Raw genomic sequence first — 14,377 nt, 5'->3', positions numbered from 1 at the left:
TTTACACCAGTTAAGGACTAGGTGTGTCTCTTCAACACCTTAGACAAGTTGCTCAAACATTCATCATAAGAATCCCCAAAGACTGAGAAATCATCCATGAAAACTTCTACAAATTGCTCAACCATATTAGTAAAGATTGCCATCATATATCACTGAAATGTAGCAGGAGCATTGCATAAACCAAAGGGCATTCTCCTAAATGCAAAGGTACCATATGGGCAAGTGAATGTAGTCTTGTGTTGATCTTCTGGGGCCACTGCCATTTGATTGTAACCAGAATACCCATTTAGGAAACAATAGTACTCTCTCCCAGCAAGTCTGTCTAGCATCTAATCAATGAAAGGAAGAGGGAAATGATCCTTCCTAGTGGCCTTGTTTAGCTTCCTGTAGTTCTAGTAGGAATCAACTCATTGTCTTCATTCTTCACCATTGTGATCCCACCCTTCTTAGGTAGACATTGTACAAGACTCACCCATGAACTGTCAGAGATAGGATAAATAATGCCAGCATCGAACCACTTGATGATTTCTTTCTTCACTACTTCCTTCATGATAGGATTTAGTATTCTTTGCCCCTTAATAGAACCTTTTTCACTGTCTTCAAACAAGATCTTATGCATACATAAAGAAGGACTAATACCTCGAATATCTGCAATAGTACACCCAATGGACTTTTAGAACTTTCTCAAAACCTCGAGCAACTTTTCTTCTTGATCATGATTCAACTCCGCCAAAATAATGACAGGTAAAGTGGATGATGGACCCAAGTACGCATATCGCAAATGTGATAACAAGACTTTCAACTCCAACTCAGGTGGCTCTTCACTGGATGGTTTGGGAGCTTTGAACTCCCTAGACAACAACTACAATGAATCAAATCGGCCTCTTGTTCTTAACCCTTGAGAATTAGCCTCCAACCAAGCTAAGAACTCCTCCTCATCTTCATCATTGTGAGAGTCAAACAACAATAACCTCTCTAATGGATCATCAACATTACTAGTTTCAAATTCCCTTGATGCCAATGAATCTACCATTATAACCACTGAGCATTCCTCGACCTCAACATGAAATCTCATAGCCTTAAAAACATTAAAAGTCACCTTTTCATCTTGGACCCTCATAGTAAGCTCACCCTTTTGCACATCTATCAAAGTTCTTATTGTTGAAAGAAATGGCCTCCCCAAGATAATGGGCACCTCTCTATCCGCCTCATAGTCCAGCACAATAAAATCAGCAGGGAATATGAATTTGTCTACCCTCACCAACACATCTGCAATCTTGCCATCTGGATGAGCAAGAGATCTATCTACAAGTTGAAGAGTAACTATAGAGGTCTAACTTCTCCAATCCCCGATTGCTTGAAAATAGACATTGGCATCAAGTTAATGCTGGTACCCAAATCGCATAAAGCCATCCCACAATAAGTATCTCCAATAGTACAAGGAATAGTGAAACTCCCAGGATCCTTCAACTTTGGTGGCAACTTGTCTTGCCTAAATGAACTACACTCTTTGGTTAGAGCCACGATTTCAAACTCTCCTGACCTTCTCTTCCTTGTAAGAACAACTTTCATAAATTTCACATAGTTAGCCATTTGCTCAAGTGCCTCTACAAGTGGGATGTTGATATGCAACTGCTTCAACATATCTAGAAATTTCTTGAATTGCAAATCCAACTTTTTCTTCTGAAAATGTTGGGCAAATGGAGGTGGCTACTTTGAAATTGAGTTGTCTGAGTGCTTATGCTCCGGTATTCCTGCAGCATTCTGGGTAGAGGAAGATTTTTGTACACTAGGAATTTCAGCATCTCTTTTGATTTCCTCATTTATTTGGATTGAAGAGGGCTCACCCTCATGCTCATAATTTTTCTTGGAATTCTCCAACTCCTTCCCACTTCTCAAAGTGACGGCTTTACAATGTTCCTTGCTCGCATTTCTTGGATTCTCAGTATCACTTTGTAAGGTACCATGGGGTCTATTTCTAAGCTCAATAGCTAGTTGCCCAACTTGGTTTTCTAAGTTTCTCAATGATGCTGCTTGGCTTTGGATCATGGCTTCATTCTTCACTATATACTCCTTCAACATGTTCTCAAGAGAGTAGATTGCATTGCTTGTTGTTGTGGCTTTTGTTGTGGTGCTTGTGGGGAATAACCCGGTGGGAAATTCGGTCTTGGTGGCATAGAAGAATTGCTAGGGTCAACCCCTTGATTACTCCATGAGAAGTTGGGATGTTTCCTCCATGATGGGTTGTAGAAATTAGAATATGGACCATTCCTATTTTGATTCCCCATGTAACACACAACTGCTGGATTGGAAGGATAGTTATCAAAAGTATGACCCTCACCACAATACACACAAGAAATGTTTTCCATGTGCCCTATTTTTGTCCCCATAGTCTGCCCCATTGAATGATTCATTCCCATGCTCATTGTCTTGAGCATATTCGAAATAGAGGAAACTTTGGCTGCCAAAGAAATGATGGCATCTACCTCATGAATACCAGCCACCTTTCTACCTGTAGTTGATCTAGTAGTGGGCCACTGATAGTTGTTGTTGGATGTCCTCTCAAGGATTTCATATGCTTTATTATAGGACTTAGCAAGAGGAGCCCCATTTGGTGAAGCATCAAATACCATTCTAGTATGGGCGTTTAGACCATTATAAAATGTCTCCATCTGGATGCAATGAGGAATACCATGATGAGGGCATTTGTGCAACAACTCCTTAAATCGCTCCCATGCCTCATATAAAGATTCTTCATCAAGTTGCTGAAATGAAGTAATCTCATTGCGGAGCTTGGCATTCTTAGTGGGAGGGAAATACTTCATCAAAAACCGCTCAACTAACTCTTGCCAAGTAGTCGCAAAATCAGATGGCAAAGAGTTCAACCAAGCTCTCGCTCTATCTCTCAAGGAGTATGGGAACAACTTCAGTCTTAAGGCATCTTCTGTAACTCCGGGAAGCTTGAATGAATCACTCACTTCAATGAAAAATCGAAGATGAAGGTGAGGATCCTCTGTCGGCATCCCACTAAACTGGCCTACAGTTTGAAGCATTTGGAACATAATGGGCTTTAACTCAAACTGTGTAGCCTAGATTTCTGGTCTAACGATGCCCAGATTGATCTCATTGTAGAGGGGGAGAGCATATTGCCTAATAGCACGATCTCTGTTATCAGCCACAATCACTGCATTTTCCCCATTATTGGCAGCTACTCCCCCTTGAACTACTCTCTCTTGAGCTACTCTCTCTTGCTGCCCTTTGAGTGGTTCCCTGTTGAGCTCCTTGCTTAGCATCCATCATCACTACTCCCCTTTTTTATTTTTGTATCTTTCTCCTTCTTCTAAATGTATGCTCAATTTCTGGATCAATGGGAAGTAGTTCAGGGTCTTGATTCTCGTTCATACACTGTGTAAACCTGAAATTACACGAGAATCACCCATGTTAGCACAAAATTATTTTTAAACCAAATTGCAATATACTTAATTTCACATTAAATGACTTTAAACAGTCCCCGGCAACGACGCCAAAATATTGTTGCGTAAATTTAAGCAAAGTGCAAGTGTACACTGTTAACAACAAGTAATACAATAACAAGTACCAGATATCGTCTCTACAAGGACTATTTTTTTAGTTTTTTTATTGTGAAACTAAGTTCTAACAAAATGATTTAAAAGCACTAAAATTAAGTAAAGAGATTGTGGTCTAAGAACTAAGTAATTAAATACTAATTAAATGCAGAAAAAAAATAAAAGAAACGACTCAGGAAAATTGATTCAAGGAGTAACAAATAGTATGACGACAACTAGAATAATTATCCCCCTTAATATGCAACTCTGACAGTGATGCTGGACTGATGCTGCTGCAACTGGTGGTCTAGTAGTCCATAATTTTAATTAATTTTCATAGGCTTTCGTCAAAAACTATGATTCTAATCTTTTAATTAAATCAAATATGTCTATGCTAATTCAATTTCAAAGATTTAATTCAAGCATCAATTCCATAAGACTTTCATGGTAATAATATATGTCTATATCACTACAATATTGAAATCAATGAATTCAAGCATGCACCATTCAAACAGTGTGTCAATTAGTTCCAAAATTTTCAGATTTGAACATTAACCCAAAATCTTACTAAAGATGATCAATCATTAGCAAGTATTAATCATGAGAAATATTTGAATGAATAAACCTAAAATTGCATATGCATCAATATGAATGTACCAAGAAAATTCACATAATAGGGTTCAAATTATCCTAGCTATTTAGAGTTTAGCTCATGAATACAATCCCAAAAATACCCAAATAATAACAATCCATAATCAGAAATTTAAAAGATAAATTAAAGAAAAACTAAGAGTGGAGTAAGAATGGCAAGCCAATTGGATGTCTCCAAGTTGTCTTTTTCTTCTAGCTTTTTCTCTTTGCTTTTCTTCTTCTCCTTCACGTTTTAAAGCTCTCCCCCAAATATATATGTATATACTTCTCCAAATATATCAGGCGGCTGCTCTGGTTTCTTGGTCTGAGCGTGTGTCTTTTTCTAGTTGGGGAAAAAGATGATGATAATAGGTTTCCTATCCATTGGTCCTTTTTGCCCCACGTGGGCCTTTGTTTTCTGTTTTTCTTCTTTTTTTCTTCAAGCGCAATGGTTCCACAAGCTTTTAATGGCCCACAATCCTTTTAATTATTGCTCAGCCCAAATTACATAAATAAATAAAAAAAGAAACTGTGTTGGCCAATTACTTTACCACGTGGGCCCTTAAAGCAGCTGACTGGGCAGATGCAGTGCTGCTACAATGCTCCAGTATTCCCTCCTGCTAGGACCATTTAAAACTTCAATTTCTTTTCGAATGTCCAAAATTCTACCAACCACCTACCAAGGCGAAAATTCACAATTTAGGGTATATTTTTCCAGCATTATACTAATATTTAATAATATATTATTATATTTAATATTTGACAAAACTAAAAGAAAGACACTACAAAACAACCTAAATGACTGTTTCTTGATAAAAATATAAGTTTACAAGCATAAAAATAACTCTAATTCCTAGAGTTATCAACGCCCCCTCATGGATGACTCCAATTGCAACATACTTGGAGCAAGGAATGTTATGTCAAGAAAGAAATGAGGCTCGAAAAAATTCAAGGCAACCTGCTAGATACATAATCGTTGATGGATTAATTTACCTTAAAGGGTACTCGATGCTTCTACTTCAGTTCGTTACTATAGCATAAGCACATCTGCTAATGATCGAAGTACATGAGGAATTCTGTGGCAATGACGTAGGGAGCAAAGTCTAGCTAAGAAGATATTGTAAGAATGATATTTTTGGCCAACAATGAGATTATATGGAGTATGTGCGAAAAATGTGACAAGTGCCAAAGATTTCCCAAAATACCTTGAGCAGATCCCAACGAACTTAAACAGATGCAAAGTCCATGGCGCTTTGTTGTGTGGGGCATTGACTTAATCAGGCAACTGCCAACAGGAAAGGGTGGAGTCAAATTCACATTGCTCGGAGTGAATTATTACAGTAAGTGGATTGAAGCAGAATCACTGGCTACCATTACTTCAAAGAAGGTGCTAGTTTTGTAGTAAAAAATATCATCTACAGGTATGGGCTACCAAAGAAAATAGTTTCAGATAACGGCACCCAGTTTGACAGCGATATGTTCACAAACTTTTGTGTTCGACATGGTATCAGTAAAAGCATTTCAGCAATGGCACATCCTCAAGATAATGGATAAGTAGAAGATTTCAACAAAACATTGAAGGACACTATGAAAAAATGACTCGAGTAGGCTAAAGGAAATTGGTCAAACATTCTACCATAAGTGTTATGGTCATATCACACTGCTGCTCATACCTCAACTGGCCATACTCCATTCTCTTTAGCTTATGGATATGAAGCTATGACACCTGTTGAGTTAACTCCCCCATCACATCGAAGGAGTACGTACGACCAAGAACAAAACCACCAACTGTTAGCTGAAACCCTTGACCTGATTGATGAACAAAGGGAGAAATCACAATTGCAAGTGGTTGCTTACCATCCGAAAGTGGCATGGTACTTTAACTCTCGTGTCAAAGATAGAAAATTTGGTGCAACAAGTATTCCAAAACACTAAAGACCCTATAGCAGAAGTTTTGGGACCTGATTGGGAATGACATTTTACAGCCAGGAACGTATAAATTTGCTCGATTGAATGGTGAACTAGTTGCAAGATACTGGAATGGTCACTTGCAGAAATATTATCAAAAAACATTAGTCGAGAGGTACACTTTGCCCACTTATTTCGACCAATATTGTTCTATTTTCACTTTACTTGTAAAGGCATGATTATTGCCCAATTTTTTATTCTATATTTAATTTCAATGGTAAGGCACGTATTGCCCATTTTTTGACCACCAATTATTACTTAGCCAATAATTTTATTTTAGTTATGTGGTTATTAGGCACGTTTTTTCCCTTAATATTACCAATAACCTTTGATTAATTAAATTCTTAATATTTTCATTCAAAACATTCATTGCTCGTAGAATTTTTTATTCAATAGACACGTTTTTTCCATGTTATTATGAGATATTTATAAGGGAGTGTGCTAGACACACCCAATATTGCCAACTTTTGTTATTATAACAAGTATTGCTTAACATGTGAGATTTTTTAACCACATATTACTTCATGAAATGAAATCAAGCAGTTGTGTTAGCTTGACTAGGACTGGTTACTTGGAAAGTGACGAGGATTGACCTACTCGGTCACTTGGGGGGGGGGGGGGGGCTATAGGGTATACATAGTCACACATAAGCAAATAAGGAAAAAAGCACAACTGAGTAGCACTTAGAAAAATTTCAAAATTTATAAGTGTTTTGCTATATTCATTAATTACATGAAAACATATATAACATTTAAATTGTTATATCAAGATAAAATTAATAAGTAGTTTATAATCAAGATTAAATGCTTCTCGGACATCACCAATGTTTTGTAATCGCAAACCTAACGGTTCAACCGACAAACAAATGAAAATAAATTATATAATGCCAAGGACACTCCTGCTCAAGGCTTGACTTCCTCAGCATCGTCCTGCTCGGGCCTTTGATTGCCATTAGGATTTAAGGAGACTTCTGAGGAAGCAGTAGCTAACTCTTCCTTCTCGTGGGCTAAACATTTAGCAATATCTTTATCCCGAAGGTTGGCGGGCAGATAGTCGAAGTGGGCTTCCTTATTGTTTTTCCAAAACATGAAAAAAGAAATTGAAGGAGGCACTTCCGAACCTTGTTAGATTTGAAGAATGTAAATTTTTTTCTTTGGCTAGCACCTCCTTGAATGCCTTTTTCTCATCCGTCAGCTTCTGTTGCGCCACCTTCATCTGCATTACATGCTCGTCAAGGTCTCTCCTCGTCTGCTTAAGTTCCTCGATCTAGTGCGTTTGCTTGGTCCTCGCCTCCTCGAGTGCCTTAATAACATTTCCTGTGTTTATACCCTCGGTGATTTTGTCCTTCAAGTCATCCCAAAGCTCCTTGCAAAGGTTATAGTTGATAGTGTTTGAATCCTTGAAGTTCTTCACAGCTACCCGTGACTTCTTTAATGACTCTGCAACTTCAAGGGCTTCAGTTCAGGTATGGGCGAGAGTTATCATACCCTGCAAGAATGTCAGAAGTTAGATTTGAGCAAGAAACTTAACAAAAAATTAAAGAATTTAAATGGATACTGTAACACCCCAAATTTGTTAATAAGGCTTAGTGCCTTGATCAGAATGTCGATATGGCATTAATTGATTTAATTATGTTATTACGTTGATTAAATTATTATGTGATTAGAGATGCATGTTTAGGTGAATTAAATATGCATGTGGGCCCATTTTGATTAATAGGGGCATAGTTGTAGCCCATTGAGGGCATAAATATGAATTATATGTATGTTATGCTTGAAACCACAAGATTGTGGTGATATATTTGTGATGTGCGATCCGAGATGGGCCCAGGGAGCAGAATAGCGAAATAGTCAAAACGGGGTCGAGTACTCGGCTCGGGGTGAGCCTAGGGGTATTATGGGTATATAGGGTATGTTTGGGATTACCGGGTAACGGGTAGCGAATTAGCTATCATTTGAGTATGTCGTGAAATTATTGGAACACTCGAAGAATTAGTGGGATATGGAAAATGACGGGATTTCCCTTGGTGGCATTAAGGGATTACGGATAGACTTAAGGGTACTTTGGACATTATGTAGTTGAGGATACGCTCAAGCTGAACAGGGTACTAGAACTAAGAAAAAACAAAACAAAAACTCTCAGCCTATCTCTCTCTCTCTCTCTCTCACGGCTCTCTCTCCCTCTGTTGTTCGTTGGAGAAGTTTTGAGAATTTTGAAGAAAATTTCCCAGAAGTTGAGGATTTGATGCTGATGATTTGGGGAAAGCAAGCTAGAAGTAATGAGGAACTAGCTCAGGGTTAAATTCATCACAGAGGTAAGGTTTTGTGCCAGTATTTTTACTAAATCTCTCTGTTTTTTTTAGAGTTTTGGGGTTTTCAACTCAAGTGATTGAATTTAGGTTGTAATAAAGTTTTGGTTAAGATTTTATGGTTTATGTACTGCTCTGGGTACAACGAAAGTGTTTTAGGTCTCACTTTGGGCATTAGAACATGTTTAGATCGATTTGGAGGAGGTTTAGAAATATGAAAAATGGTGGATTTTTGGGTATTTTGGGCTCGCGCCACAACCTTGTTCTTTAGGCACTTCGGCCCCTATGTGGGAAGAGGCCTAGGAAGTCTCTAATTTTGCCCAGACGTCGTGGCACAAGCGAGGCGTGCCGCAGCCCGTGAGCTTTAGCAAAGCGAGTTGTACTCTCTAAATTGTAGCGGGCAGCGGTCCTAGGGGGCGGGTTGCGGCTCAAATTTGGGGAAAATGGTCATTTGAGGGTTTTAAACTCAGGAACCCAAATGTCAAGGCTTAGGAAGGATTCTACTACCCGGTTTAGTGGAATTCAAGGTCTAGAAGGCTAGTATTTTAATCTGAAGTTTGCATTGTGACTAGGTTTTACCGCTCAGGCTCGGGATTAGGGATCATGCTAGAGATCGCTTTGGGTTGTTAGCTCAGGACACAAGGTAAGAGAACTGTTTGTGCCCGTAGAGTTATGTGGTGTGTAGCACTGTGTGTATTGTTTATAGTTATTATGTCATACATGTGATTGTGACCAATTAGCAAGAACCGGGAGCGGCAAGAGCCAAGAGCGGCAAGAGCCAGGAGCAGCAAGTGCCGGGAGTGGCAAGAGCTAGAAACAGCAAGAGTCGGGAGTAGAAAAGGGTCGGGATCGGCATTAAGCATGCTGAATGCAGGCCGCCAGGGTGAGACCCTCTAAGGGTGTTGTACACACCCGCTCAGTTAAGACTGTAGACTTGGTGCCTGATAGCGCACCCCGATCAGTGAAGGCCGCCATTGTACTATTGTGCAGTTATGCTACTGTTGTCTATTCCAATAGGAATTTGTAAATTGTTTGTTATCTTTGATTAAGTATTTATTTGTTGAAATGAATTATACTATATTGTGCTTCAAAGTTCTCCTACTGGGCCTCGACTCACGGGTGCTCTGTGGTGCAGGTAAGGGCTATGAATAGGTCAATCAACCATGAGTTGGAGGGCATGGAGCAGTGCGTACATGTTTGGCCTACCTGGCTGCCACGACTGGGGTATTTTGAGGAGTGGGTTATAAATGTTTAATTTTGTCGCTTAGGTCGACTGTAAAGTAAGTTTTTGATTTGTAAATATGTTTCTAAATAGTATTTTGGGATCCAAATGTAGCACTTTCATGATTTAAATGAATGTCCAACCCTTTTTTTTTACCAAAATCTTATTTAAATGAGTCTTTATTTCAATTTAATCACACTTTTTAACCAAAAACCTCGATTAGCTAGCTAGCTAGTGGCACATTTATAAATCACATGGTAACGACTCTAAGGTAGTAGGGTATTACAACTTGGTATCAGAGTGTGCCAAGGTTTATGGTTCCTGGAGATTGACCGAACATGTACACTCGTTGCCAGAGACAAGCTTGACTTAAGGTCCGTTGGTATTAAGTAAAATATTTTTCTAGTTTCATATTTGATCTGCCTTATCTGCTTGTTAATATAGGGAGCATGAGTACCATACATTTGTGTTTTGGTATGTTTTTTGTATGTGCCCATTATGTTGTCTGTCCCTACATGGGGAGTTGTTTCGGATGGGATCACCATATCTAATGGATTGAGTCATTGACTGCAAGAAGATTTAGAAGTTATGCATCCGAGGCAGTCAAGTGGAGCAGGAATTGTTAATGGTGGGGTTCTGAATAGTAGTCGGGGTTAGAATCCTCCATCTGCCCACTAGGATTGGCAGCAGATGTTCGCTGACATGCAGACTAGGCTACGAGAGCAAGAGGTAAAGATTAGGTGGTTGAGACAGCGGGTCCCATCAGGGAACGCCACTCCATATGTTTCGATAACAATGGCATTAGTTTTGGTTCAGCCTGAGGGTGGAAACAGATGGGAACTTTTGTATGAAAAATTGTAGAGGCATTATCCTCTAGTTTTTGAAGGAGGCTTAGATCCATTCAGAGCTGAACAATGGATGGGCATGGTTAGCTCTACCCTCTATTATATAGGAGCAAAAGGCAATGATAGAGTTTCTTGTTCCACATACATGTTGCGAGAGGATGCTCGAACATAGTGGGAAGTTGTATCCCAGACTTGGAATGTTGTTATGATGGGTTAGGAAGAATTCGGGCAATTGTTCAACAAGAGGTATTACTATAACGTAGTTTGAATTGCGAAGACCAATGAGTTTATAAATTTGGTTCAAGACAGTAAGAAAGTGACATAGTATCTCAAAGAATTTGATGGGTTAGCCAAGTTTGCTTTTGATTTGGTATCGACAGATCTAACCTAGAAGGAATAATTCATCTGAGGGCTGAACCTTGGGGTGGCCCATAGAGTTAGGGTCCCTCTAGTCCATGAGATTTCTACCTACGCTCAGGCGATAGGGAGGGCCCTTGCTATAGAGGATGCAGGAGGTGAGATATGGAGCAAGGATGTTGTGGGATAGGAAATTTAGGCAATGGTACCTTCATTTGCCGGAGCAGGTAGGGGCGGAGGCTCCAGTAGTCAAAAAAGAAAGACCCTTGATAGTTCTACCACTTTTGGTCCTGACAGGAGGGATCATAATATTCAGGGCAGCCACCAGGTCAGCAACGAGGTTTGGAGAAGTTGCCTAGTGTGCGTTAGGTGTAGGAGACGCCATCTGGGAAAATTTTGAGCGAAGGCATGTTTTCTACGTGGAGTAGTTAGGCACATCAAGAAGCATTGTTCGAAATCGAAGAAAGAAGAACCAAGAAGTACAGACAGTTTGACTTCATCTCAAGAGTCTGCCTGGAGGCAACCCGAGCCCGAGGCTAGTTCCTTAAAAGTGATAGGTTGGCCTTCAAGTTTTGTTACTTTATTTTGTACTAACTGATTTTGGTGCTACGTACCTCTTAGTAGAGATCTAGACATTAGATATCTACCGTATGATTATTATCCTATGGGACTTGAGATTTTGCGTTTGCCAGGGAAGTTGGAAATTTCCAAGGAATGGGACAGAGCACTACGGGTAGAGAATTAGCAGTAAGAATTGGTTGGGATTGTTATATGATGATCTTGGTATGATACTAAGTACAGATTAGTTTCCAATAAGGGAAAACCATGGGTTGTAAGAGAGAGAATGGTGACTTCTGAGCTTAAAAAGAGAGGACTCAGCTGCGACTATGGGATGCCTAGCTGTGGTGGTATGTACCGCTGGGGTTATGTCAGTTAGACCGGAGGGAAACTAGGTCGGTCAGTGGGATTTCAGAAGGGTTTTTAAGGATTTTTTACGATTGCTGTTGCGACTAGGGAATTGAGTGTGCTACGGGGCTAAGGCGAGAATAGAACCAGTACTAGAGACATTATGAAGAATGATGCTAGTTGAGCAGCTAGAATTCAAGGCCTAGTCAGGGAGATACTTGATTTAAAGGTGATCGGACACAACATCTTACCATAGGACACATCACGCCATGGGTTAAGGAGAAGGTCAGACCTGCAAGAGTACGTAGTGCATATGAAAGCCAAATAAGGAAATTTTTAAGAATAGATATCCACTGCCAAGAATGAAGGATTTATTTCGACAAGTCATATCTAGCTCAATCAAGAATGTTTTGGACTACTTCTGGTTAAGAGCACAATTTGAGTAATACCTGTATTGATACTACTGCGACTGAAGAAGCGGGGATCACAAGTAAGGATCCAGAATGGATAAGCTCCGATTTCTCCAAGTGATATTCAAGGTCGCCTAATGGGAAGTGATGGGGTTGGATATGATTCAATTAAGATAGAGACTGCAAGGAAATTGTTAAAGGAACGCCTTAGGGGATTAGAAATAATGATGAGACTGGTGAGACCCCTTGACTTTTACTTGTAGCATCCTCAAGGCTTGTTATACCCTTGACTAAAGTAATATGGAAATCTATAGTTTGTCTCAATCGATAGTTGTGTGTCGGATTCTCAGAGATTGGGATAAAGGGTTGATTCACAATCCATGGTATGGGAAGTGCACAACCTAATGTTTTGGTAAGTGAGAGATGATAATCAAAATCTAGAAGGACTATTATGACTCTAGGGTATCCTGAAGTTAGCATGAAGAAATATAATTATGGACCCTAAAGGTGGATCACCTTAGATTGCAGAAAAGGTGAGTGGATGCGAAAAGTTGTGACTTGAACTCTTGGATTAACACATTATATTTAGTGTGAGTGAGACATCAAAAGAGGGAGTGTATACGATAGAAGACCGCACGTACCCACTGGACACGAAAGTCAACAGTGTTAGATTGGGACCCTTAGGTTCCCAAGTTTGGGAAAAAGGGTCGTAGAGGGTGATGAGTATAAGGTTGGAATTTGGAACTAATGGTTACCTTTAGAAAATGGATAACTTGAAGGAATAACTCAGACCCTGCGTGTTCTACTTTGAATATGTGAGTTTTGAGACCTTGAGGTAAATATAATCCCTAGAATGGATTTTGATGATGATGAATGTCGATAGATGAGAAGAATGGGTCTGAGTAAAATATATGAGATAGAGAACAAGAAATACTTATTGCTCGAAAAATGAAAGCAAGAACATGAAGTATTCTGGTTCAGAGTGAGTCTAAAGGACCAGTAAAATTATTAAGGATTGTTAGGGCAGAGTGTCTACTTTGTTGAGGGATAAAAAAAATCGCAAATTTGAGTATGGGAACCTAGGGTTCCAAGATTGAAGACTTTGTGCTTTTCCGAATATTGTGGACTAAGAAGGAATTATGACCCTAGATCTTGGAAAAATCCTATTTAGGACTAGGCCAGGGACCTACATTTTAGCCTTACCCCAGCATGGGCAGAGGCTCACAAGGTGTCACTGGTGCCAATGCCAACGAAAAGGGTGACGAGTACGACCCCTGATTGAGTGAGGAGACGCTAGAAATTTAGTGAAACTTATTATGTAAGGAAAAGCCAGTGAAAATTCTAGAGAAAAGAAACAAAGTCTTACAGATTAAGACTATCCTTCTTGTGAAGGTGTTGCAAGTAGTAGCCAAGTAAAAGACCTGATTTTAGGGTTATAGTCAGGTTTGCAGAATTGGTATCCCAAGATGTTTGAATTAATTTTGAGGACAAAATGTTAATGAGGGGATACTTGTAACGCCCTAAATTTGCTAATAAGGCTTAGTGACTTGATAAATGTATCGGGAGGGAAATAATTGATTTAATCATGTTATTACGTAGATTAAATGATTATGTGATTAGAGATGCATGTTTAGGTGAATTAAATATGCATGTGGGCCCATTTTGATTAATAGGGGCATAATTATAATTTTGGCTCGTTAAGGGCATAAATGTGACCACAAGATTGTGGTGATATATTTGTGATGTGCGATCTGAGACGGTCCAAGGGAACGGAATAACGAAATATTCAAAACACGGTCAAGTACCCAGCTCGGGGTAAGCCTAGGTGTATTATTGATACATAGGGGGTGTTCGGGATTATTGGATGACTGGTAGCTATTTAGCGATCATTTGACTATGTCGGGGAATTATAGGATTACTTGAGGAATTAGCGGGATATGTGATAAGTTCAATTCTGAACATATATTTTTTAATTTCTTTCGGGTTGGAAAATGTTACTTTTTAGTTATTTTAATGATTTTAATTTTGTTTTTGGTATTTTGTGAGTTTTGGTTTAAAAAAAAAATTAAAAGTAAAAATACACATTTATTAATATAAAAATAAATTAAGTTTGAATTAATATTTCAGACTTTAATTCCATATATTTTTTATTTGGAAATATTTAA

At 39.0% G+C, this 14,377-nt stretch overlaps 2 protein-coding genes and 1 non-coding gene across 3 annotated transcripts; 1 reads left to right on the top strand and 2 right to left on the bottom strand.

The window, feature by feature from the left end:
* Positions 1-862: 862 nt before the first annotated feature.
* Positions 863-1,644, bottom strand: LOC133796257 (uncharacterized). The gene is made up of 2 exons (XM_062233729.1): positions 1,395-1,644; positions 863-1,305 (listed from the first exon to the last, which is right to left on the bottom strand). The coding sequence occupies exons 1-2, from the start codon at positions 1,642-1,644 to the stop codon at positions 863-865; spliced, it is 693 nt and encodes a 230-aa protein (XP_062089713.1).
* Positions 1,645-2,075: 431 nt separating this feature from the next.
* Positions 2,076-3,293, bottom strand: LOC133796256 (uncharacterized). The gene is made up of 2 exons (XM_062233728.1): positions 3,161-3,293; positions 2,076-3,037 (listed from the first exon to the last, which is right to left on the bottom strand). The coding sequence occupies exons 1-2, from the start codon at positions 3,291-3,293 to the stop codon at positions 2,076-2,078; spliced, it is 1,095 nt and encodes a 364-aa protein (XP_062089712.1).
* On the top strand, positions 2,689-2,795 carry LOC133798793 (small nucleolar RNA R71). Its single transcript, XR_009876012.1, has one exon. It is a non-coding gene; the product is annotated as a small nucleolar RNA R71 (small nucleolar RNA).
* Positions 3,294-14,377: the final 11,084 nt, after the last annotated feature.

The sequence above is a fragment of the Humulus lupulus genome, chromosome 8 (assembly GCF_963169125.1).
Source record: "Humulus lupulus chromosome 8, drHumLupu1.1, whole genome shotgun sequence".
Taxonomy (NCBI): Eukaryota; Viridiplantae; Streptophyta; class Magnoliopsida; order Rosales; family Cannabaceae; genus Humulus; species Humulus lupulus.
The sequence above is the reverse complement of the archived record's forward strand: the minus strand, read 5'-3'. Positions and strand labels throughout refer to the sequence as shown.

Coding starts and splice junctions, on each gene's coding strand:
- LOC133796256 (XM_062233728.1), bottom strand. CDS start 3,293: ATGCTAAGCAAGGAGCTCAACAGGGAACCACTCAAAGGGCAGCAAGAG. Junction 3,038..3,160: donor TGTGGCTGATAACAGAGATC/GTGCTATTAGGC, acceptor TTCAAACTGTAG/GCCAGTTTAGTGGGATGCCG.
- LOC133796257 (XM_062233729.1), bottom strand. CDS start 1,644: ATGTTGAAGCAGTTGCATATCAACATCCCACTTGTAGAGGCACTTGAG. Junction 1,306..1,394: donor GATGGCTTTATGCGATTTGG/GTACCAGCATTA, acceptor TTCAACTTGTAG/ATAGATCTCTTGCTCATCCA.